Source organism: Pseudochaenichthys georgianus, chromosome 24, assembly GCF_902827115.2.
Source record: "Pseudochaenichthys georgianus chromosome 24, fPseGeo1.2, whole genome shotgun sequence".
NCBI classification, from domain to species: domain Eukaryota; kingdom Metazoa; phylum Chordata; class Actinopteri; order Perciformes; family Channichthyidae; genus Pseudochaenichthys; species Pseudochaenichthys georgianus.
This window is the reverse complement of record NC_047526.1, coordinates 7,969,295-7,995,119: the sequence shown is the minus strand read 5'-3', so window position 1 is coordinate 7,995,119 and position 25,825 is coordinate 7,969,295. Positions and strand designations below refer to the sequence as shown.

The 25,825-nt window shown below is 41.3% G+C and overlaps 2 protein-coding genes across 2 annotated transcripts in view; one reads left to right on the top strand and one right to left on the bottom strand.

Moving 5' to 3' along the window:
• The first annotated feature begins 1,868 nt into the window (after nt 1–1,868).
• Nucleotides 1,869–12,246, top strand: mep1a.2 (meprin A, alpha (PABA peptide hydrolase), tandem duplicate 2). The gene is made up of 14 exons (XM_034076280.1): nt 1,869–1,946; nt 2,043–2,064; nt 2,145–2,198; nt 2,289–2,326; nt 2,404–2,479; nt 2,567–2,684; nt 3,201–3,376; nt 3,889–4,110; nt 6,604–6,750; nt 9,515–9,730; nt 9,914–10,360; nt 10,507–10,644; nt 10,776–10,980; nt 11,817–12,246. The coding sequence occupies exons 1-14, from the start codon at nt 1,884–1,886 to the stop codon at nt 11,965–11,967; spliced, it is 2,073 nt and encodes a 690-aa protein (XP_033932171.1). The 5' UTR covers nt 1,869–1,883; the 3' UTR covers nt 11,968–12,246.
• A 93-nt stretch (nt 12,247–12,339) lies between these two features.
• The window catches only part of adgrf3b (adhesion G protein-coupled receptor F3b), a 28,696-nt gene continuing 15,210 nt past the window's right edge, over nt 12,340–25,825 (bottom strand). The window contains exons 6-14 of the mRNA XM_071201908.1: nt 20,124–20,360; nt 19,794–19,934; nt 19,455–19,651; nt 16,710–16,895; nt 15,089–16,387; nt 14,914–14,955; nt 14,685–14,714; nt 14,500–14,602; nt 12,340–13,145 (exon numbers count right to left, since the gene is read on the bottom strand). Coding sequence (XP_071058009.1) covers nt 14,534–14,602; nt 14,685–14,714; nt 14,914–14,955; nt 15,089–16,387; nt 16,710–16,895; nt 19,455–19,651; nt 19,794–19,934; nt 20,124–20,360 — 2,201 coding nt within the window. The 3' untranslated portion in view covers nt 12,340–13,145; nt 14,500–14,533. The remainder of the gene's footprint in view (nt 13,146–14,499; nt 14,603–14,684; nt 14,715–14,913; nt 14,956–15,088; nt 16,388–16,709; nt 16,896–19,454; nt 19,652–19,793; nt 19,935–20,123; nt 20,361–25,825) is intronic.

Genomic DNA, 25,825 nt, shown 5'->3' with positions numbered 1-25,825 from the left:
ATAGAGTTCAACAAATTATAAAATAAAAAATAAACATGTACAGTATGTACACCATTTACCTCTGAATTGTAGTGGACAAGAAGTATAAAATACAAGTATCTCAAAATTGCACTTAAGTACAGTACTTGAGTAAATGTACTTAGTTACTTTACACCTCTGATTATATTTGTAACTCATGCATAATGCCTGTAAACATGCTGCTGTGGCAAAAACGTTTTCCAATTGAGGATGAAGAAAGTATATCTAATCTAATCTAATCCAAGCTATCGCGCCTTGTTGTGGTTGGCAGACAACACATAGATATGACAATTAATAAAAAATTTACTTCTGAATGAAGTCCGGACTCAAAGGGACCCAAGGCTTTGCAGACCAGCGTTATTCGAAAAATAGGCCAACGGAGCTACAGTACTGTAGGAGATTACATTCACTTTGTAATTTAATAATGTAACCCATAGATCAGGGGGGTCAAACTCAATTTCATCGCGTGCCACATCAGGATTATGGTTGCACTCAAAGGGCCGGTTGTAACTTTAAGACTATATAAAAATACATAAATATTTAATATATATAAAAAATAATGTATTATATTATATTATTGCAACTGCATTGGATTATTATCGGATAGGGTAATAACTTCATAATTAACTACTTCTTAAAGCAGAAGTCGAGGTCAAATAATTCCAAGTCTCTTCAGTAAGAATGTCACAAAATGATCTAAAAAGAAAAGCCAAATTCTGGAAAAACAAAAAACAAAGAAGTGACATTTTGAAATAAAAAGTAACATTTTGGACAAAAAAATCAAATTCTGAGAAAAAAAAGCATATTTTGAAGAACAAAAGTCAAAAGTCAAATTTCAGATGCATTGTGGGACATGTAGTTTATGGGCAACGTGCTTCTGTAAAGTAGCATGTAACCGTATAATAAACATATTATATTCTTTGCAAGCTCTATGGCTTCTGATCTACTCATAATTATATGGACTAGTGTCAGCGATTAATAAAGCTGATCGAAATCCAATCCCTACTTTACTGTGATATGATTTGTCCACCTCACATTATTTCAGTGCAGAAATGAGCCATATAGGCTTAAAAATCCACATGTATTTCAGTAAGCAAAGTAATAATTATCAACGTCAAACATATTCTATTCTTTGCAAGCTCTTGTGGGGCCACATGAAATGAAGTCGCGGGCCGGATTTGGCCCCCGGGCCTTGAGTTTGACACCCCTGCTGTAGATTCTCGACACAGGGCGTCATGGTCCGACAAAATTAATACTGGTTGCATTATGGAAAAAGTAGGATCCCACTGTCTATGATCAGATCTGTGAATCACAGCCTACACATTTACCTAATTAAATTATTATATAATGTAAGTGTCCTTAATTATCCTTTTTTTAACTCTTACCTGTCCTTATATTTTAACACCTGAATTACCATACAGTGATCAATAGAGGTTTATTTAATCTTATATGACATAGCAATAATAGCTCTTAAACTGACATGTTTCTTTGATCAATGAGACTTTAAGTAACTACTCCCAGCAACCACAACTGTAGCTGTCATGGCGACCAAGGCCTATTCCGGTGGGGTCTGTTTCAGGAGAATGTCTTTGTAAAATACAGATATCCACAGCCACAAAGAGGTCAAACCTGTAAACAACATAACTGCCTGTTTTATTGGATTTGAAATCAGAGTTCATATACATTTATTGCAAATGCTGTTGCCTTTGTACTGGGTCCATGTTATTATTGCTGTCATTACCTGTGAGAACACGTGTGAAATTCCTGTTACTTATTATAACTGATCAAAGTCCCCCTCCAGCGGCCGTCTTTATTGGCACTTTAACACTGGAATCAGAGACATACGCTTGTGTCTGCAAAACAATATGGGCTCTGCAGACGGTTTGAGGAGAATTGCTGCGCTGATTGGAATATTTGCAGTTTTGAAGGTATGGCATTTAAAAACAATTCAAATGGAATCACGTTGAGAAACAGAAATGGAAAGCACATTTCTCAAAGACACATTTCTTTTTTCTGTGCTATAGGTGCAAGCTGTTCCACTTACCGGTCGGTTCCTTCATTTATTATATGCACATAAAACAAGCTTTTCTTTGACTTTTTTCTCTAACAATAAATACGTCTTCCAGGTGACAATGCAGATGCTGGGGAACTGAGGGACGACATACTTCACATCAATAGAGGTGTCGTTGTTAAGCCCTGTTGATGCATGTGATTGTATGTCTGTTGCGTGACATTAAAATGCATTAAACATGTGTTTTACGAATTCTTAGGGTTAAACCACCTGTTTGAGGGAGACATTGCAGTTGATGTAAGTATAGTCTGCTTAGTGATGGTGTTTGTAACAGACTAAAAAGCATATGATAAAAGCTTCAATGTGTCTGGCAGCCCAACAGGAATGCAATCATCGATCAAACAAGAAGGTGGAAGTTTCCCATCCCCTATATCCTTACGGATTCTTTAGGTACACACATGCATATATTTACACCAACAAATCCATTGAGTAGGTAAATATATACGTGTGCTGATTTGGAAATGTCCCCTTTTCTAGATCTGAACGCTAAAGGCGTGATCCTCCAGGCTTTTGAGGAGTACCGTCTGAGGTCCTGCGTGGACTTCAAGCCCTATGAGGGAGAGAGCAGCTATCTCTCCTTCACCAAGCTGGATGGGTGAGCTGCAATGATTCAAGAACTGTTGCACAACTTTACGAGCCATGTTGCCAAGTCATCAACACCAGAGAGTTGTGCAGAAATGAGTCCTCAAACCCAGCTATCAGTTAGCATTTGACCACCTCTGGTTCCCTCATCTCAAAGTCTATGTTATTTTTAATGTGCGGACGGAGCGTCTATTTTAGCAGTTGCTAAACTTAGCCGCCTTTAGCTTAGCGCTGGTGACGTACAGTCATGTCACTGTGATTAGGATCAATAACAACAACAAAAAGTATCAGAAAACAAAAGTATCTGAAACAAAAGTATTAGAAACAAAAGTCTCATAAATGTGTGTTTGCCACTGATCTTATTTTCTGCAATATTCCAAAAATATCCCTTTTGATGGTCAACTACAAGTCCTCACTGCACCACTATGTTAAGATCTAGAACATGTTGATCTGATGAAATGCTATTTAGATCCAATAACAGCTCCTTAGTTTGAATATGTCGTTTGAATTTTCCTTTTTATCAATTCAGATGCTGGTCGTTTGTTGGGGATGATAGAGTAGGCCAGAATGTGTCCATTGGGGCGAGGTGCGACACGAAGGCCATCGTGCAGCACGAGCTCCTCCATGCTCTCGGCTTTTACCATGAGCAGTCTCGCTCAGATAGAGATGACTATGTCAAAATCTGGTGGGACCAAATTGAAGAAGGTGGGTCACAACAATTATATGCTTTGTGTTGTTTAGCGCGGTGACCAGGATTTCGGAAATACGCCTTATTTGTCCATCAGAAACCCACCAGTAGTTTTTTGCAGAAGTAACCAAATTAAGACAAAGGGCTGGAGCTGCTAGCATAGCAAATACTGCGTTACCAGCTAGCACTAGGCTAGCTAGCTATCTTGGTAGTAGATCCGTACTAACCAACTAACTGTGATATTAATGGGGATGCTTATTTTTTCGAAGAAGATCCTTCAAATACACATACTTACCGAAAAAAAAACAGCTATGGTGTCTTAAGTACAACAGAACACTGAACAACACATTTTTAGGAAGCCAAAATGTTACAATTAACTCTAATTAACTGAAAACACACTGTGAAAGTGAAAAGTTCTAAGAAGCAGAGCATGCAAGACAGGGAGGAGTTGTAGCATATACATAAGCTATGTGGTCGTGCTGCTTGAAGCAGTTATACTGTCTCCTGACTATCTCCTTTCTCCTCACAGGGAAGCAGCACAATTTCAACAAGTATCAGGCTGACGTCATCACGGATTTGAACACACCATATGATTATGAGTCCATTATGCACTACAGGCCTCTGTCATTCAACAAGAACGAAAGTATCCCCACAATCACCACCAGCATACCATATTTTAATGAGATCATCGGCCAGCGGCTGGACTTCAGTGCAGTAGACATCACCAGAGTCAACCGCATGTACGACTGTGGTAAGAGTCTCCTTAAATACACCCTAAAGGTTTGAGAAAGGCAACTGGTCTGGTCAGACAGGGACAGAGTCTGTAAGAACCTGGTATGTAAGTACATTATTGATGTAATAGGGCGGGCCATACTAAATCGATCGAGAGGGGTGTTCAAATAACATATTTTGGCATGTAGAACACAAATCTGAAGACATTTTTAAATTCTGATAAACCTAACCTACATCAATTTGCAGTTGATTATTATCTATTTTTTGATTATTTTGCTATTCTTCTGGAAAAAAGTGACTAAGTTGGGGGGGGCTTTTATTTTGAAATCAGGGCTTTTATGTTCCTGTCTGAAGTGAAACTTACAGGAATTGAAACGTACTTGTGTATCAGTGTTTTCAGTGTGAACTAGTTGAAATGGTCAAAGTCCTAACAAGGGCAACATCGACTTCTCATTTGAGTAACCTTGTTGGCACTGGGCGAGAGCTGTTGGTGTCTGAACTGCCAACTGTGAGGAACATCCTGAGGTATGGCATCTACTTGAGGGATCAAAGTAAAGACGACAGGAGCAACTACCCAGTGGACCAGCTGGTGGGTGACATCGTCCCTGGTCTGATTGGTCCGTGGAGCAAAGCGAATGCTCTTTTCAAGCCACCTGTTATGAATGAAAAGGTGACCATCATGTCCAAGCTCAAGGAGGTCAGTGAAGTGTTCCCTTGGGAAGGGCAGACTTGATGCCAAAGAGAGGTTCAGTGTCAAGTTAGACAAATGATTTGATATTTTGACTTGCAAGTGTCAGATTAGCAGTTGTGAGGGGGGAGGCTGTGATGGCTGTGTGATCCAAGCCCACATGAAGTGTTCCTGCAGCAGAGAGAAAACGATTCCTTTAAAACATCTTGCATACATCAAGGGACAGAAATGTAAGGTTGGAAGTAAAGGACTCCACCAAATGGGGGCCCCTGATCTGCAGGCGCACAAGAGACAGGTGGGGACATTGGAAAGGCAGGGGATGGAAAACATGGCTGAGGAAAGGAGAAGGAGCAAGGAGGAAAATGCTGCAGCAGCAGACAAGGCAGCCAGGAAGGATGCTAAGAGATGTTTGGCAGATGGTGATGAGGGTCTGGAATTGGAGAGTGGCTCTGAAGACGAGTTTGTCCCTGAAGTTGAGCTCTCCCCTGAAACTGAACCGGAGCTCTGACTGATGCAGGGATCATCACAGAAGACAACACAAGTAAAGTGATTGATAAGAACAAGGTCAAGAGAGCACAGGACAAGTTGATGAGAGAGCCGGGAGAAGAGTTTGAGGAGAAGTGCAGGGAGATCTCCTGCATCCTCTTTGATGGGCGGATTGACCGGACCAATGGGATGATGGAAGCTGAGGGCAGTGACCAATCTTTTCCTGCAAAGATCAAAGAAGAACACTACAGTGTTGCTCGTGAGCGTAGGCACATCCTGTTTCAGCTGGACTGCCTCAAGTCCCAGAGGAAGGAGGTGCTGGACCTTGTGATGCCAACTGGGAGAAGATCTGCTTGGTATGCCCACAGTGAAGCCATCCTCCGAACACTGCTGTGCTCTGAGGATCAGAAGGAGAGCATTGAGGGGGTGGAGAGAATCCTGGCCATTAGGGGAGAGGGGGACCCAGACACTCAGCTGGGGGACTCCTCTGTCAGGACCAGAAGGACACCTGACATCAATTGTGATGCTTCCAGCATTGGGGACTTGATCAGCTGGTCAGACGGTGTGTCAGAGCCACCCTTCACCTGCTTGCTAAGCACCTCAGAGGTGAAACACATCATCAAAACCCCCATGGAGGTACTCAACTGGCCTTGCCATACTCAAAGCATTGAGAGGGTTGTTAAAATGGTGGCCGAGGCTTCTGCTAAGTACTTCTCACAGGAAAAGAGGGATGGAGGGATCAGAGCTCAGGAGACCAGCAGGAGACTGATGGCCAAGAATGAGTCAAAGCAGGACTTGTGCAACCTGGCAAAGTTCAAGAAGTCAGAAGATGTATCTTTGTAATATTATCCAGTTATATATATGCAGTTCACCTGTTAATAAATATGTAAAAATGATTTGGCTTTGTCAATATAAAGGATTTCCCTTATATCTTTTACTATCTTACATACAGTAAAGGTTTGAAAGGGTACAATTGCCAATTTAGAAATACAAAACGATGTAGGTTAGAGTTATGCTATCCAAAAAATAAGCTCATATTTGAATTCCCCCCAAAAAACCACATCATTTAGAAATCCCTCATGTTAGGATTTCCTTCAGATTCATGTTGGCACCCTAATGTCATACTGGACCTAACATGCACTGAAAGAACAACCCCTTACTATTTAGTCCCCCTATCTATTTTGAGCCGTTTCCGCTTCACTCAAGTGGCCAACAACTCCTAATCTTCATTTTGATGTAAACCCCCACTTTGTGGATCAGATATATTTCCTCATTCTCTGAGCCCTCTGTAGTGCGTTAAGCTTTGTGTTTTGACCGTTGATAAATGTTTTCTTCCAGCCAACACTCACACCCTCTTGGACCAGTGCTCCTTTGAGCTGATCAACATCTGTGGAATGATCCAGAACGAAGCAGACAACGCAGACTGGGTCCAGACGCTGAGCAATCCAGAAGATCCAGACCACACCCTGGCAGGGCGCTGTAGAGGTACTGAGCTACATTTCTAGATCACACATTTGAAGTTAATCTGAATGTGTAATGGTACAGAAAGTGCTTTAAAGTCCATGAGGTCAAAAAGTGTTTCCCACCAGAAACCAACACATTGTTCAACAGACAAACCTTATTTATGGAAAACCCACATTAGCATATAAGCCTCAATGCTCAGCAGCAGACTGTTTTACTTACTTTTTAATTTCTTTTCTTTTGTCATAATACATACATCTTCTTAGCTTTTTAGACATATGGTTAAATGGTGTTATAACAAAACATAACTTCTTTAACATGTGATAACCTCAACAACACATATTGGCATATGAATGCAGAATCTGTTGGCAACAATTTTGGTATTGGAAGCCTTCTCGCTACACTTTGTATTTTGAGTACACTGGTAGCAAAAAGGAGGCCACACAAGGAAAATCAGGAATCACCCAAACCACACCAGGGAAACATGGACGCAAACTGACAGGGAACATCAGAAAGCCAGGTATATATAATTACAAGACTAATCACAAAGACAAGACACAGCTGGAGAAGGCAGGCAAATACACCAGGGCTGCAGTCGAATAGTCCATTTAGCTTAGGGACCTTTCTAACGGAGTGAAAGGACCCGGAAGTCCCTCAGTGGCAGCCATGATAAGAGCCGTTTGAATTCTCTAGATCAGTGTTTCTCAAACTTTTTCATACCAAGGACCACTTAACCAATAAAAAAACACTCGCGGACCACATAACTCCACAAATATCTAAAAACACATCGATTTTTACAAATCGCCTGAAAATGGTACAAACAGATGGCAACATGTGTGACGAAGGTGTTGCGCTGGGCTATATCATGCAATCAAAAGTGAAACTTAAACTCGCTCCATTGCGGCGATATTCCCGCGAGAGTACGGAAAACTCAAATGTATTTATTTATTTCAAATGTGAAATGTTACCAATATACTCACGGACCACTAGGGGGCGTTCACGGACCACCAGTGGTCCGCGGACCACACTTTGAGAGGCACTGCTCTAGATGATAGGAAAGGAGGTTTCAAACTTCCTTTATAACCTCCTATAGCTTAGGAACCACTGGACCTCCCTTTATGAAAGGAGAGGAGAACATGCTTTCCCACAATGCCTTGCGGCCGCAGCAATTAAGGCAGGGGAATATTCGGCCATTCACGGAAACAACCGATTATGACTGAGAAATGATATCATGAAGGTTACGGTGCTTATTAAGCATTTTAAAACTTATGTGGTAAGTTGCCAAAGTGCTTTGTTCTGAACGTTCATCAGTATTATAATCAAAGAGAAATATGAACGTTAGTTTTTACTGAAATGATCAAATAAAGTCATCATTTCACAGTCTTTACTGAGCTGTGTGGAGTTTGTTCAACTTTTAAAAGATGTTTGAATGGTGATATACACAGTGATAGATGTTAAGGACTAACGTTTATAATAAATACATTTGTATTGATTTTAAGATATTTTCATAGTTCATACAATCATACGTATTGGGATCATTTGTATTAATGTGGACCGGAGGGAGAGGGGGACGACGAGCATAAGTTTCACTTTCCTTTTTTATTTCAATTCCAACTTTGGTCATGAAGAATATGTTTCTCTGTTGTCCACGTTCATAAAGCATAAAGCAAACAGCACCAGAGCACGATGCAGAGTCTCTAGATGAGTTTACAGTAGTCCGTGGTTCTTATTAAACATCCATGTTGTAGTCCGCTATAGAAAACTGTAGTTTCCATAGTTTCCCCACAGCAGCAGACGCACATTCATGACGTCCGCTTTTGGATAAAGAGAGGATAGAAAGAATAGATTACAGGAGTATGAGAAGTAGAGAGAGAAAAGATTTAGAAGAGTGAGTAGTAGTAATAACCTTAGTTTTAAATATAAGATCCAAGTTTTTAGGATTTAAGTGAAAGAGCAAGAACCAACATGTAGGTGAAGAGGCACAACGTGTCCACGTCAATGCACTCTCATTAGGTCATTTTATCAACTATAAGCTTTATCAAAAAGGAAGGTCGTAAGCGTACTCTTAAAACGGATAGGCTGTCGGCCGCCCGAACACAAACTGGAAGCTGATTCCTCAAAAGTGGAGCTTGATAAGAAAAGGCTAGAAGGCCAGAGAGAAGAAGTGAGTTGTAATGTTGATTTAAAAACCCATAATGTCTGGGCCGACCTCACGTGGAGGGGCAGAGTGTTCCAGAGCCTAGGGCCAGCTGGTGAAAAGGCTCGGTCCCCTCGGTTTTGAGCCTGGTCTTAGGCACTACCAGCAGCAGCTGGTCAGCAGACCTTAAGGCTCTGGCTGGGTTGTAGCGATGGAGGAGTTCTGCTACATACTGTAGGCAGGAGCCAGCCCATTTATGGCTTTAAAACAAATAAAACGAGTTTAAAATCAATTTGGAACCGAATTGGAAGCCAGTGCAGTGAGGCCAGAATTGGGGTGATATGGTTGCGCTTTTTATGGCCAGTGAGAAGACGTGCAGCTGCGTTCTGCACTAGCTGCAGGCGTCTAATTGAGGCCTGGTCCATACCCACATACAGAGCGTTGCAGTAATCCAGTCTCGAGGTAACAAAGACGTTAATAACGATCATGACAGAATATCTGTTATTTACATGGGAACCCAATAAATGCTTAGAGACTTATCGTCATCAGAACAATTTCCAATGGGTTCTTAGACTGAGACATGATCACACTACGCTTTAGTCCCACTTCTTATTATAGTTCAGTTAACACGATGTTCGCTTCTTCCTTTAGATTCCGGCTACTTCATGAAGTTTGACACAACTTCCGGCGCAATTGGAAACAGTGCCTTGCTAGAGTCACGTATCCTGTACCCAAAGAGAGACGAGCAGTGCCTGCAGTTCTTCTACAAGATGAGTGGAGTAGCCGGGGACAAACTGGTGATATGGATAAGGACTGATGACGGGACAGGGAGCGTACAAAATAACAGGAGGATCCACAGCATTACAGGTATTTTATTTATGTTTACTAAGCAGCACAGAAGTTGTCTCTTTCGAATATTTTGAAATGGAAAAGCCCTTCTATCGATGCAGTGTTGGAAGACTTTACTCCTTGTAAATTGAGTGGTGATAATGCTTTTTATACGTGTAAAAATAAATCCGAATCAATTTAAAATGAATTCCCTGCTTTCAGGTGATGGAGATGCTGCCTGGAAAATAGCCCATGTGAATCTGAAGGTGACAGAGAAGTTCCGTTATTTCTTCCAGGGCATTAGAGGATCATCCGTCTCCTCGGGGGCCATCTTGATCGATGACATCACTCTTACTGAGTCCATTTGCCCCAGTGCTGTCTGGCAGATCCATAAGTTCTCCATCGTTCTCGCCACCACCCCTCTTGGCACCCCGGTGAAAAGCAATTGCTTCTACAACTCGGAGGGCTACTCATTCGGCATCAATGTTTACCCCAGTGGAAAAGACAGTGCCTACCCAGACTATGTTGGCATGACCTTCTTCCTGTGCAGCGGGGGAAATGATGCAGTGATGGAGTGGCCAGCCAAAAACAGACAGGCGACCATCGTTGCTATGGACCAGGACCCTGATGTAAGACTGAGGATGTCTTCTACTAGAAGCTTCACCACAGGTACGCATAGGTCACTGGCATTAAGAAAAAAGAGGGGTTTCTATCAATGGAAGGGTTATTGTAGCTGAATTATTAACAAAAAGTTTGGCTTTTTAAAATATCGGCTTTAGAAATCAATCCATAACACTGTTTTTCTTGACTCTTAGATACCGATCCCCGCTGGAACAAACCAACAGCTACTTCAGGTCAAGAATTTGGCTGGAGCACGTTTATTTCCATCCAGCATCTGCAGAGGAGGAGCTTCCTCAAAAACGATGACCTCATCATTACGGCTGACTTCAACGGTGAGAATCTGAAATATCAGCTCCCTACTGGACCAACACATATTCTGCCAGTTATCACGTGTTTTTATCATTTCTTCTTCAGCTTCCAGGATTCTTTTGACATTGTCATTAAATCCAACTCGTTTCATTAGATTTGACCCACCTGATCAAGACTGAGGTGCCTGTCAAACCGGCCGCACCAAGTAACGACATTCCAGAGGAGAAGCCAGTCAGCGAGCTGAAAATGAGACCGGAGACCCCGAAACACAGAGAAGCACGCGCTGCCAACCCGTGTGGCCCCAACCACTGCATAAACGGAGGCGTGTGCGTGGAGAGTAAAGGGGAAGCCTCATGCAGGTGTGTGTGTGTTTGGATTTACAGCATGTGCCTATTTGCATTACTTAAAGGTCTCCTATCGTGCAAAATGCATGTTTTGATGTCTTTTATACATAAAAATGTGTACCCGCTGTATCAGGAGACTCACAAGGTGTCAGAAAACAAAACCCTCTCTCTTTTCCTCCGTACCCCAATATCTAAAAACGGGGGTACAACAGAGCTGACCCAGATTTTCCGCCGATATGACGTAATATCGGAAATGTGGGCTGGCTTTACACCCTATCAGATATGTCGCTATTAGAAACAATGCCCGACGTGTTTTGGAAGTAATATGGTCTTTGTTTACATTAGCAAGCTCACCTCACCTTGTTGTAAACCCACAAGATAAAAAGCATTTGAGCTCCATACTGAAATAGTCCTTGATGTGGTTTGGAACATGATATGGTGTTTCGTGACGGCAGCATTTAGCTGGATCTGGGTAGAAGGCCCCTGATCAGATTCTCAGCATAAGCTCCCCTCCCTTTTTTTTTTTTTTTTTTAAAAGCTTTAGACCCAGAATCAGCACTTCTCTAACAGGGCTAAAATAGAGAGATATGATATGGGATATTTCTTTTTGTTTTTGAGCAAAACACTTCATAGACATGTTTTTCATGTATTTGTATATATCTGAGACCTATAATATATGCCTAAAAATAGCATAATAGGAGACCTTTAAGATGATCACTTTTGTACATTTGACCTCTAGAGTTATCTCATTTGACGCTGCCTATGTAACTCTTGCAAGCCAGATGACACAGCCATCAGAAAAATGCAGTTATTGTGCTTCACAAAATCATTTAATGTGCGCTTTTCTCCAGGTGTGCAACTAGCCAGACCACCTACTACACTGGTAAGAGGTGTGAGAAAACAAACATAAACAGAGGCATTCTGGGCGCTCTGATTGGTGGCGCAGCAGGGACCGTTGTGTTGACACTGGCCATCTTCACCGTCATCAGGAGAGCTCAGTGACACATCTTCCAGGGGGGTAATATATCCTCTGCATTCACCCAGCAAGCTGGTGACAAGGCTGAAGTGAGAAGTGTTCGGAAAATCTGATAAGCTAATTATTAACTTCCTGAATCATATTTTGCGTACGCTTCAAATTGAATTTTTGTATTTCTTAGAATGAGCCTTGAAATCTCCCGAACTTATCCATTAACTTTGTTTGGTATGATACAAATAATCACATGCAGTCCGCTTGTCCGCAAATTACATTTGTCATGGAGAATGCAAAGCTTGGATTTAAACTTCATTGGGTAATGATAACAATAAAATACATTATATTTCTTGTCTTTATTTCAATATATATTTTTGGATACATACACTGGTTAGACACACGGGTTATAGTTTAAATCAAGTAATGTACATATACAGATTCAAGCAACATTATCAAACCATGCCACACTTGTTAAAGGGGCCCTATCATGCTCATTTCCAGGTTCATATGTATAATTTCTGTTCACCCTCTGTCTGAAACCAGAGCCCAGTCTGTTCTATCTGTTGTGATAGGTGAAACGCTTAGAGCCGCCCCTTAGCCCATCATGTGTTGGAGTGCTAGCCAATGGAAGAGTGATTGTTGCTCACTATGTTAAACAAAGGAGTCCAATGGCATTTCAGGCAGAGGGGATGAATGTCAGGAGGGAACACAGGGCCTTTGTAGACCATTTGCATGCGCTAAAGCCTACAGTATAACACACTACAGGAAAGGGAAACCCCCTAATAATCATAAGGCTCCTAAAAAATCAAACAATATCCTATACAGTCAGCTCAAACTCCATGTACAGAATGCAGAACATCAAGATACACAAGCTTCCCCTTAAAGCTATAAAGTGTAATGTATTTAACTTCTTTAGCACATAAAAACGAATGGAAATAGTCTGTATCAACTTTACCCTTAAAATATAAAATGGCATCAAAATGTATGCATTAGCTATATTCTTATCTTAAAATCTTTCCTGGAGCAGAATATGATTTCATGGATGATAACCATAAGTGTAAGAGCTACAAATAATAATAATGTTCAGTGCTATCAAATGAAATAAAATAAAGCTAGTTGTTGAACATTACTCTATAGTTCTGTAACTATCTATACACAAAGCAGTATCGGAGGAGCTGCATCCAAGAGTTGCTGTTTCCGTGTCTGCAATCTGAAATGTAGACATGGACAAGTGTTAAGAGTATTCATAGATTTTCACATTCAAAATGTGCCAAACTAAAGCCGATAGAGAACATTTGGTTATTTGATTGAAGTAAAAACTAAAAACAGATAAACATCCAACCACAGGTTTTAATATTCTATTCTATAAGGCAGCAGCCATATATCCCAAGGATGACCTATTTATAATAACTTCAGTGATCAGACCTGTTAAGCCCAAGAGCCCCCTCAGTCGGGGGCTGCTTTTTCACGAAACTGAGCGATCAGAACTCGCGACAGGGGAAGCAAACACAGACATCACAACACTTAGCATTACAGAGCACAAACGGGACATTGTCTCACCTTAGCTGTTATTCTAATCAAAAGTCGTGTTCAATGGCATTAAAACGATAAAAACGCTGCTGAGGGTTAATCCATAGGTTAATCCAATGTGTCTGTCACTTTGAAAAAATTATTTATAATCCATAATTCAATTTTTATGTAAAAATTGGAGAATAAAAGTTAGCTGCTAATGCTACCAGAGTTATCGCAGCTTCCGATTTTGGCTACGCGTCACTCTCACTCCTTATTTGGTAACGTGTGTGTGTATGTGGGAGTTCCCCTCGATTCCATTGGCTCTAACGGTTCAAAAGAGGTGTCAATCATCAAAATCGACCAAGGGGGGCCAGAGATAGGTCAAATCCACCCAAATGACCCCAGAAGTGTTTTTTTGTTGCTAAACCTCTCTAAAAAGGTCAAATGTCACTTGTTTTGAATCAATCTTGATACAGGGTACTTATTATATGTTGTACTTTGGATTCCTAAATCTTTTAGTCTACCATCCCATCATTCAAGGTTAGTTTTCACTATAAGTAATCTTTTTTTTTGGACGGACCATATAATTTACCTTTTTTACTGTGTTCAATCTGAATTTACTTTAAAATAAAAACATCTATATTGATTCTGACACTTGTACATCCAACTCACAGATGTATCCTTGCTTTGAGAAAAAAGACTATTCATTTAACCCTTTTGTAATGTAATGTAATGTAATGTAACCCTTTTAGAAGGGAAGATATGGTCATTTGTTCTGGGAATGTCCTTTTCGAGCCTGAGACCTGAAAAACAGGCTCGGGGCTAAACAACTACTCAGATCAAAGTAGTACTTTGATTTATGACTTTAAGGAGCAGTCTTTTGGTTTGAGTTGTTAACTTATTTACTGCTTTGATAAGTGCAGAAGGTAAGTATTTTTAATATGACAATTTAGTTAAAATATAATGCTTTTTGAATGTGTGTCAATGAAGATGTAGCAAATGCATGGACACAGGTTAAAATGCAACAACTAATCACGTGATCTAGCACTGACCTCTAGCACTGATCTCTAGCACTGACCTCGGTCCTCATTTGTCTCTTGTGTCGGTGGTTGAGGTCAAATTCTTCATGCTCTCACTTTTTCCTTTTGACTTTGCCTGCAGGTAGAAAAAAACCGGCTATGATGAATGTCAATATTACTTTAGGTTGTCATTCTGGATACTTCATTGGTTGTCTTACCATTATGAGCTTTATCATTTCTTCTCGAACCTGTATACAAACAAATAGCTTTAAAATAGATACTGAACAACATAATTATTGGCAACTTTTGGGACCCATTAATCAAACCCAGGCTTCCTATGGCCCAGGAAGAATGCTCTACTACAACCACAAGACATAAGGGAGATTTAAAAAAATCTATTTATATATTGACGCTGAAAGGGAATGAGAGACAAGTTGGCAAACCTACCTTCTGCTCTGCAAAAACACCTGTAATCAAAATGAATAGGCCCTGCAAGAAAGGGTACACTAGTATCAGGTAGGAAATTGGTATTGTTACCTGTTTGGACCTATTGGAAAAAAGTTGGATTGATGCCTCACACATTTCAACAGTTTGTTTCGTGTGTGGAATGCTTTCAAATTACCTGGAAGGAGTTGAGGATGGTAAAACTGTAAATGGCTATAATATGCAGGGAACTGCTGTCCTCCAACATGAGCTCAGCAAAGCCAATAATCCATGTTAGTCCAAAGACAGGCGTTAGAAAGACCACCACTTTGAGGATGCTTTTGGCTGTCTCCTTCTCGTCTGTCTTGCTGCCCTCAGGGACATTGGATTTCACTAGAGTAAGAATGACGACCACCATGGAAAACAGATTTATCAAAATAACAATTCCCACAGGAAGGAGGAAAGCATGAAGGGAACCCTCCAAGACTCTTTCAAAAACTAGCCAGCATGTTTCCTTTTTATAGTAGGGCTTTTCGGTGTATTTGCAATACGTATAGCTTGATCCCACTATGAAGATTGGGAAAACATAGCCAACGATGCTGGAGAAGAACATGAAGACTCTTTTCCTCAGGGGGGTGAAGACGAAGATGAGCTGGTGGACAAGCATGACACTCATGCACATCATCCAGTTGAACATGGCCAAATAAAACAGGTGCTTGCATATTGTCAGAATTAGGCACCAGTTGTCACTGAGACTCTCGGGAAAGCTGGAAGCCAAGAAACTACAGTTACCGAGCAAGAGGAACACAGCAATGTTCACTATAGCTGTGTGACGGAAATGTGAAAGGTTGGATTTGACCACAGCCGACCACACTAGATACTCAACGATGAGGAAGATCAGCAGGGAGCAGACGGACACACCCAGGCCGACATTTGTAATCATATCCAGGACCGGTGTAGATACATCACTCTTGGACATCATGACAGCGAATGAAGTCAGGTGGTTGCATTCACAAACTGTGCGATTGCCCGGAATAGTTTTGGCACTGCATCCTGCTTCTGACCATTCGTTCACCCAGGTGTGCCAGAAAACACACCAACGTTTTTCGCGACTCAGATTCTCCTGGGGGAACACCAGTATAATTTCTGGGGATGAACTATTCCTCTCCATTGTGACCGATACTAAGATGCTGTCAGGCTTCGAATCGTCGATGTTGTTTTTTAATCTACGCATTAGATTTTTCAGAGCAACAGCTTTCACTGTTCCGTTGGTCTTGTTCATATTAACGTCAATGTCAAACACAGTCATATTGCAGTAATCTGAACATAATTTGAGCTCTAGATTTGTACTGTTCACTCCATTGCTTTGGTTGACCTTAATATTCCTCACCAGATCTTCCACAGACTGAAGATATTTTGATGACATATTCTGAACAATAGATGTGTTGACACCAGACCAGGTGTTGCTCAACATATTGCTTCCAGCATGAATAAAATTCTGAAACAGAAGATTAAAAAAGGGACATTTTATCTTGGGATGTTCGGCGTTCACATTGTAACTAATTGATCAGTATAACTTATATATAACTTATCAGTATAAGCTCAAATACAACAGTTCAAAACTTTCTATGGCTTCTGATCTACTCATAATTATATGGACTAGTGTCAGCGATTAATAAAGCTGATCGAAATCCAATCCCTACTTTACTGTGATATGATTTGTCCACCTCACATTATTTCAGTGCAAAAATGAGCCATATAGGCTTAAAAATCCACATGTATTTCAGTAAGCAAAGTAATAATTATGAACGGGGTCTTACAGGAAGGACACTGTCGCCCAAGACAATGAACTCTGATGCCTTCGACATCGAATCTAGAACATTGATGGAAGCGATAACGTCGGCCGTAGAGTAATTGGAATTAGGGTCGGATGTAGAGCTGTTCAAAAGTCCTGAAAAAATATCCAAGGCCTTCTCCTGGGTGGACCCTAGTCCCATCGCAAAGTCCTAGAAACAAAATGAAACAAGGATCTCAATGAAACGATGTACACACAAATGAAATCCCAAAAACAATGACATTGTTGCAAAGCACAAAAAAATGTCAACATATTTGTTTCAACATTATATAAATGTACTCGAGTGAAAGGAGTTAGAGGATATTTAGAGCTAGCATCATTAACAATTTTTTAAATGAGCTAGCTAGAAACATGAATTTATCTCAGATTCCTACATGTAAAAAATTGGCCTCCATTGCAGTAATCTCTGAAGCAGTCAGTCACTTCTTGTCATACTTTTAAAACAATTATTGTAAGGTCCTAGCCAGCATGTTGATGTTTTTGTTATTATTCCTGTTTCTATTTTGTTTCTCTCATTTCAGTGTCAGCATTTCCTGCCCTTGATTGAACTCCACCTGCTTCCCATTCCTAATTAGCCTCACCTGTGCCCCATTATCATCCCTCCCCCTGTCTATTTAGGCCCCATTTACATGGGAACGGAAACGAAAATGAACCGAATTCGATATCAATTCTTCCATTCACCCACCTCTCCGCCTCTTCCAAGGGACGAGGGAACCGTGCGGCAGAGTTTCTGTTAGAATTTTTTTCCGCCGGTCAACATGTCCGTTAAAGTTTAAATCTTCCGGACAAAATTAGAAAAGTGCCGGTCAGAGGTCTTCTTTGTTATTTATTGAGCTTTAAAACAAATTAATAACGTCTCTATATAATAATATACAGTTGTTGTTGTTGTTGTTGTTGTTGTTGTTGTTGTTGTTGGCGAAACACATTAGCAATGACGTGGGTGACACGGGGGAGAACAGGAGAGGTGGGGAGAGGCGGGGCCATGGCGTATAGGGCATACACACTGAGCCGTTTTACCCCTCTTATTATGCATCCATGTTTTACCCCCCAGAGCATTCCGTCCGCAGATCTATCCCCCTTGGGACCCGTTATCGTTTGAGGGGTCCGTTTACGCGGTTCCGTTACGGCCTCGTGTGAACGAACGGGCAGATACAACCCGTTTCGTTCCCGTGTAAACCGCGCCTGAGTCTGCGGCCAGTTCTTCTTAGGCCCTTTCTCATTTCTCTATCTCCCCTCCTCGACTCCTATCCTCAAGACTTAGTCCCGCCCACAGGAGATGCGAGCGGAGGAGCCGAGGAGGGGAGCCGAGGAGAGAGGAGGGGAAGCAGCAGGCGGTTAGAGAAATGAGAACTCCTCTCCTCTGAGCGGTCATTTTAAAGAGACGTCCATTAATGATGACAGGAGGCACAGCAGCCCTCTGTCTGATGGACAGATGTGTTCATGACGACTTATATATTTACTTTGATTCATTCACAGTGCGGTATAATGAGACAATAATGGCTACAGATGTGGACACACACACACACACACACACACACACACACACACACACACACACACACACACACACACACACACACACACACACACACACACACACACACACACACACACACACACACACACACACACACACACACACACACACACACACACACACACACACAGCTAACAGGCTACAGCCGTTGTGTATTTTATTATGTGAAGCGCTAAATGGTTTTAGAAATATATCGACTCTGTAGATATCTACTAAACTATAGCAAATAAAGAGAGTAGGCCTGTTATACTGAGTGATATATATTTTACACACTGCTCTGCTTTCTGCACGGACCTTACAGCTGTTCATCCAGGAGATGCATGCAGAGCTGTGATTGGCTGAGATAAGTCCGGCCGTGCGTCACGACTCTTTGAAACATCTCTGTTCCCGGAAATGCATCCATGAAGGAGCCGTGGAGGACCGTGGAGGACCCATCAGTGTCTCCTCGGTCAGAGCTCCTCCAGAGAGCCTCCTCAACGCTCGATCCTCGGTCCTCGAAGTGCATTTAGAGAGACTAGATGTCCTTCAACATGGCACTGAAATTCATTTCCGGGTCACTACCGGAGGGTCGAGGAGGGGGATTTGATGAAATGAGAAAGGGCCCCAGTTCCTCCTAGCAATCCAGCAGTGTTTATTCCTAGTAGTAATCTATTCCACGTGTACCTGACGCAGCTTCGTGTCCTGACTCTGTTCCTGCCTAATCCTCGTCTGTTTTGGTTGCCTTACTGACTGATCTCACGTGTACCGAACCTCTGCATTTCATCTATAAAGACGTTTTTGCATCCTAAGCCTCTGTCCCTGAGTCGTGCTATTGAGTCCTCTACTGGTGTTCATTCAGTCGTTACAATTATGCATGGTACCTTATGTTAAAAAAGACGCTATTCCTCAAGTTTAAAAACGTTCGCCAAATGTGGTTGGCATTTGTATTAGTGGCATTCAAAATTAGTTTGATGAAGCCATGACATTTATATAAAATGTTATGATCTTGTAAGCAGGTAGAACACTATAAAACAATGTTTTTGGAAGAATACCTTTGTCTCGTCAAAGTTTTGTTCCAAACATGTATAAAAGCCAATATCAACTTACTCGAAAACTTCCTCCGAGTATAAGCAATTTTTGACAGAAAAACATCGGATATAACTTTTAGGGTTCCAGCTGTAAAGCCACACTCACCTCTGCAGCATTTAGAACTTTGTTCAGCTCTGCGTTCACGCAGTAGGAGAACACATCGTCCCATAGAGTGCCTTTGCAAGTGCGGGACTTATAGCCCACCCTGCCCAAGCCACATTCATCACTAATCACTGTGTTTCCAGCTGGGGTTTTTGGCCAAGGCACACTATCTGTCTCTTCCTTGCAAAACTTTGCACCCACTAGAAGAAACATATAGGACATCATTAGTTAAAGTAAGAGACATTGGAAATACATGTAAATATGAACAAAATAATATATTATGAACATACATATTATACCATAAATTAGGTCTCAAATAACAGATTCAATATGATCAGTTACCATAAATTACTGGAACATCCACTGTTGCAATTTTTTCTTGTTTCATTGAGTTCTTAAAAGTGACTTTGATAGTATGTGGCTCTGTTGATTTCACGCAACTGATAATGGCATTAAACTTATAAACAAGGTTTCCTCCATCAGCTGTAAAATAAAGAGTAATATTAGTTTCAGGGTTAAGTTTGTGGTTTGTGGAAAACATGAAAGCCTTTTTCAGAACTATTGTGAATGTTAATTGTGTAGATGTAATCAATTACATTAGTGTGTAATGCTAGAACAAACCAGAGGAAAATAGGACAGCTAGTTTTGAGAGATACTGAAGGTTTGCCTTACGTGTTTCGACAAGTGGTTTCTTTACTCCGTTGTAGTTCCACGAAACTTCAAATGTCTCGGTGCTGACTGGGATGGTGGCAGTGACAGCGACCGTCACCTTAACGTTTGCATCTGCCGAACAGTCCACCGTCTGAAGATCCATCTTCAGGGTGACCACGTCAGGCAGGAGTGCAACACTCAGTTCTGTGATGGCAGTGTGCCGGACTGACCCTTTCTTGAATTCACACTCGTATATACCTGCAGGGAACAAGTCAACAGCAGGCTGAAAATAAACAACTTAACATGCTGTCGTGTTTGGGTCCAATCTGACCGATGTACTACTCTCATCAATCATAAATATTGTGCTTTACATTTGATCGCCTCATGGCCTTATGATGATTTAATTCATATGTGGTTTAGTCAACTGATGATGTTCCTGGTCAACAATGACCACCATAGAAAATCAATGGGTAACCCTAGATTACGTACATTCATCAGATAGTACACACCCACAAATCAACAAAATATACATTTTGGAATACATATTCAGTGTCTCTTCTTGCAGTTATTCAGGTAAACCAGTATTCTGAGACATTGTTTACAGCTTAAAAGGGTATTTAATAAAATGTTGTGATGATTAAAGGTGTTAGTGTTAATGTAAAAGCAGTTAAAACAATGTGGTGGTCAAATTTGATCGGGAACACCGAAGTAAGGGGGGGGGGGAGAAGTAACACGACAGGAGGGCTATTAAGTATTAATAGTAGAAGTAGTGTCTCTTCAGAGAACTGTCCTCTGATACCGATACTATGACGACAACATTAGATTGTGAGCACTAATGCAGTGATCTGGGCTCAAGGTGGGGCTACATTTACTACACTAAATATGGCTAGCTAGTTTTGGGGTTAGTTATCTTGCTCAAGGACACACTGACAGTTTGACTGCAGGGGCTGGGGATCAAACTATTGACCTTTTGATTGGTTGACAACAGCGCTACCTCCTGAGCCACAGCCAAGGGGAAATGTTCCCTTTTTTAAACCGCAAACAACTTACATTGACATTTGAAATGGAATGAGAGCCCGAAACCAGATTTTGCATATATATACTGTACATGTATATAATACTGTGTTCAAGGAGCCTAACCATTTGATACGTTCACTTAAGTATAGGCCTATTATATTAAGATCCCTACAGCAGTGCCTGGGGACAGAAAACCCCCTTTGACAAGTTGTCACAAAAGCCCATCTTAATTAATTATTCACAGAACTGGGTTGTCTTTCAGCTTCCCTTAATGTACTGTAAAGAGCTGAAGAACATTGGATCCTTAGTTCTCACGACGTGTTTTATACAGGGAACATAGGACCCTGGGAGTAGGATGACCACCCTCTGGCAAATTGTGTTTGTTGCAATAACAGAACAGAAAGAGGTAAAGGGAGCTGTCTCACATTCAAGGCTTGAGATGCCGTGATGGAAAATGAGCAGACAATCTGCACATTGATTTGAGGTTCATTTATAACGATCCAGTATAACTTCCAGTCAGAACCAAACAATACATGCCCCTTCGGACTATTGCCATGTAGATTCAGCCACATGTTTGAAGAGGACATATTATGCAGATTGTTGGGGTATTTTGTGCTTCGACTGTGACATGTCTCCTTGCTTTAGAGATCTCCTAATATACTATTTTTAGGCATATATTATAGATATATAGAAACATGTCTCTGATGTGTTTTGCTCAAAATACCAAACAGATCACCCATTCTAGCCATGCGTCATACCCCTCTATTTCAGCCCTGTTAGAGAAGTGCTGATTCTGGGTCCGTAGCTTTACAAATATATAAAGATTGAACATTTTTTTTTAAAAGGACGGGGAGCTTTGGCATGCTCAAGCAGGATGATTCTACCCAGATACAGCTAAATGCTGCCATGATGAAACGCCATATCAAGTTCAATTCCACATCAAGGGTTATTTCTGTAAAGGCCCTGTCACACTGTCCCGAAATTGACACCCGATGGACACACGATAAAGGAAATGTTCAAATTCGGCTGTGATCGTAGCAACATCAGGCCATTCGTGAGGGCATCTAAGCCATCGTATGACCGCCGGTGGAGTTTCTCAGGCTCCGGCAGCAACTTCGTGAGCGGCAACTTCGTAAGGCACTCGTGAGGGCATCTTGTCAAATCGTGTCATCTTCGTGTTATCATCGGTGCATTCACATTCACTCTGATCGGGGCGAATGCCCGATGGCACCGATGATAACAAGATGCCCTCACGATGGCCTTACGAAGGGCAAAATTGACACACAAATTCAACACGAAAATGAACCTTCGGAAGGTCCTTCGGCAATTTTTTGGCATGCCAAAGATTTTGCCTCCACTCACGAAGTTGCTGCCGGAGCCTGAGAAACTCCGCCGGCGGTCATACGAAGGCTTAAGATGCCCTCACGAACGGCCCGATGTTGCTACGATCACAGCCGAATTTGAACATTTCCTTTATCGTGTGTCCATCTGGTTGTTTTATTGCACAACAAAATCATGTAAATATATTATGGAAATAACCCAATTTGTGTTCTGTGAAACTAAAAAGGATATAATATATTATTTTGAAGGACAGTTGACAGGAAATTGTTGTTGTTATGGAAACAACATTACGGAGAAAACGTAATATTTTCTACATATAAAGACGGATAAAGTAAAGAACAAAGTCTGAAGATATCAGTACAGTATCATAGTACTGTAACATAATTGTTTTTGGTACTTTCATTGCAGTTGTACGTCTTAAATGTAATGTAAATGTTGCCTTCGTGTGTGGTTCGGGGCCATCTTCGTGCGAAATTCACAATTCCATATTCGTGTGTCCATCGGGTGTCAATTTCGGGACAGTGTGACAGGGCCTTTACAGTATGGAGCTCAAATGCTTTTTCTCTTGTGGGTTTAGAACAAGGTGGGTGAGTACCTTTTTTATATCCTGCTTTTTTTACATATTCTCTCCAGTACAGGTTAGCTCTGTTAGCGATGCTTGCTAATGTAAACAAAGACCATATTACGTCCAAAGCACGTCACAAATGGTTTCTGATAGCGATGTTTCTGATAGGGCCGTTGCTTTTGGATGATAGGAGACCTTTAATGTTCAAAAAGCTCTTTATTTTTCTCATACTGCCTGTGCTGCAGCACCTCTTTTCCCCCACTGATCGGTTAGCTGGCTGGCTCCGTTGTGATTGATCAACCTCTTAGAGATGTGTCGGAAATGTCCCGACCCTTAGCATATCACGTACAATGTGTTGGAGCGCTAGCCAAGAGAAGTGCAAGTGTTACATAGTGATGTCATTATGCCAAGGAAGTAACCAAAGGAGTCCAATGCAGGCGTTTCAGACAGTGGGGGAGTGTGTGGGAGAGAAACTCCCAGCTGTGTACTTGCCTGACCAGATGCCTGTCACTTTTTGAATTGTGAGTTCAGTACAAAACCCCGATGAGTTACAGGCAGGATTCATTTTCGCCACAGTGCCGTTGTTGAGCGGAAAGCGTTCGCCAACCGTCTCAAAAAGGTTCCAGCCATTACTGTCCATCTTAATATTTGTCTCCACAAATGTGCAGTTCATCACTGCCACAGACTGATATAACACCTTCCCTGGGGAGTTTATCGCGACCATTCCTGTGTGAAGAAGGAAATACAAATACATAGCAATATAGTAGTTATGATTAGGTTGGAAGTATGAGGTACAACCTTCCAATGGCAGGACATTGGGGTGTGAGTCCCTACAGTCTGTGTATCCAAGACTGGTATGGAGCCATAAGCCACATCAAAACATGTCTGTGTGTTGAGAGGTGTCTTTCGAAGCACCCAAGGACACCTTACCAAATCATAAAACATTCTTTTAAGTTTTGAAAACAGTACAAAAGGACAGTACCAGGGAACATGCAGGGAAATAGGGGACATGTAGCACTACAGTGATCAGTGATAACATGATTTCTGAATAATTGGCATTCATTCAAAAAATCTCTCAAAACTCACTTATTTGGTCAAACTTAGTGATGTGATTGTGTTGCGTTAATTATTTTTTAATCGACTAAGGTTTCTATATTAAACACAAGCATCTTAACATGTTCTAGGTTACATCAAATAAATGATCAGGTCACGATTTTAATATGGTTTCTTTCTCCAGTAATCATACTCCTTTCCTACCATAAGGTTATTGATTTACAGAGACTTGAGGTAACCATGGTTTTAATTGTCTTACTGAAAAGCAGCCTTCTTGTCCTTCTGCATAAATGTAATTGAATATACAGTATATAAATAGTTGCTGATCCGTCACCCATAGCTTTCTGAAGTGAAGCCATGTTGGCCTAACTTCAAACTAATCTCAAATATGTGCCTCTTACAGTAGGTGGAGTGTCCAACACCTGTTTTTGTACCATGCTGTAAATATGTTTACAGTATATCCTCTTCAAATGTTGCCCTTTTAACAAGGGGATCTATGGAGATTGACTTGCTTTTGCAGACAGCATCACTTAGCCATTTGAGAAAATTAAAGTATACCTCTAAAAGTTAACAAATTATCTAATCATTATAGTATAGTTAAAATAATCAATAAACACTAACAGTTGAACAGATATTCATCGATCAAGAGCACGCACTTTAAGTAGTTGAGCAATATTGTTTCAGAGTAAAAATGATATAAATGAATGACAAAACAAACATGCATACTGACCTACAGTGTCAACAGAAATGTCAGCATTCAAATTCATTTGTGCTTCATCCACAACAGCTTGAAGTTTTGGAGTCGAACATCTTACGCTGACATTTGCCTCAAAGTCAACAAATGTAAACTCACCTTCGATCCTGATTTGGAAAAGATCATTGGTTATTAAGAACATGTCTGTTTCTGATCAGATAAATGTGATATTTGCAACTGAAATGCTAAGGTGCGGAAAGAATACAAGGCACATTTCAAAGGTTTATTTGGGGGCGTTTTTCCTTATGAGCTGTGAGGGTCCAAGAACTGAGGATGCTGGGTGACTGTTCAGAAGGGGCATAACTCGAAACCCGCAGGTCCCCACCAACCCGTTCACGTATCTAACAGATATTCCCCACTCAGCGAGACACCCGCTGAGAAGCCAACTCTGGTTATTGGTAGCTCTATTATGAGACACGTGAATTTAGAGACCGAAGCCTCCACAGTCACATGCATTCCGGGGGCCAGAGCGGGCGACGTTGAGGCGCATCTTAAACTGCTGGCTAAAGATAAACGTAAATACAGTAGGATGGTTATTCACGTCGGTGGTAATGATGTTCGTTTACGCCAATCAGAATGCACAAAACTTAATGTGGAGTCGGTGTGTAGTTATGCTAAAACAATGTCGGACACCGTAATCTTCTCTGGTCCCCTCCCCAATCTGATCAATGATGACATGTATAGCCGCATGTCATCATTTCTGCGCTGGTTGTCTTGGTGGTGCCCAGCAAACAATGTGGGCTTCGTAAATAATTGGACAGCCTTCTGGGGAAAACCTGGTCTGATTAAGAGAGACGGCATTCACCCTACTTTGAAAGGTGCAGATCTCATTTCGGCAAACATTTCAGGGCTTTGTGGACGTAATCCATGACAAACTGGAGTTGAGACCAGGAGGCAGAGTCGCAGTCTTACACGCTTCTCTGCGCTCTCTCCTAGGCAGTCACCCATAGGAATCCCGAACCCAATAAAATACCCAATATTAGCGGTGTGTGT

Bases quoted from the DNA above. Each gene is read 5' to 3' on its own strand.
- mep1a.2 (XM_034076280.1), top strand. From the start codon at position 1,884: ATGGGCTCTGCAGACGGTTTGAGGAGAATTGCTGCGCTGATTGGAATA. The intron at 3,377-3,888 runs GTGGGTCACAAC...TTCTCCTCACAG, and splicing joins GTGGGACCAAATTGAAGAAG to GGAAGCAGCACAATTTCAAC. The intron at 9,731-9,913 runs GTATTTTATTTA...CCCTGCTTTCAG, and splicing joins GAGGATCCACAGCATTACAG to GTGATGGAGATGCTGCCTGG.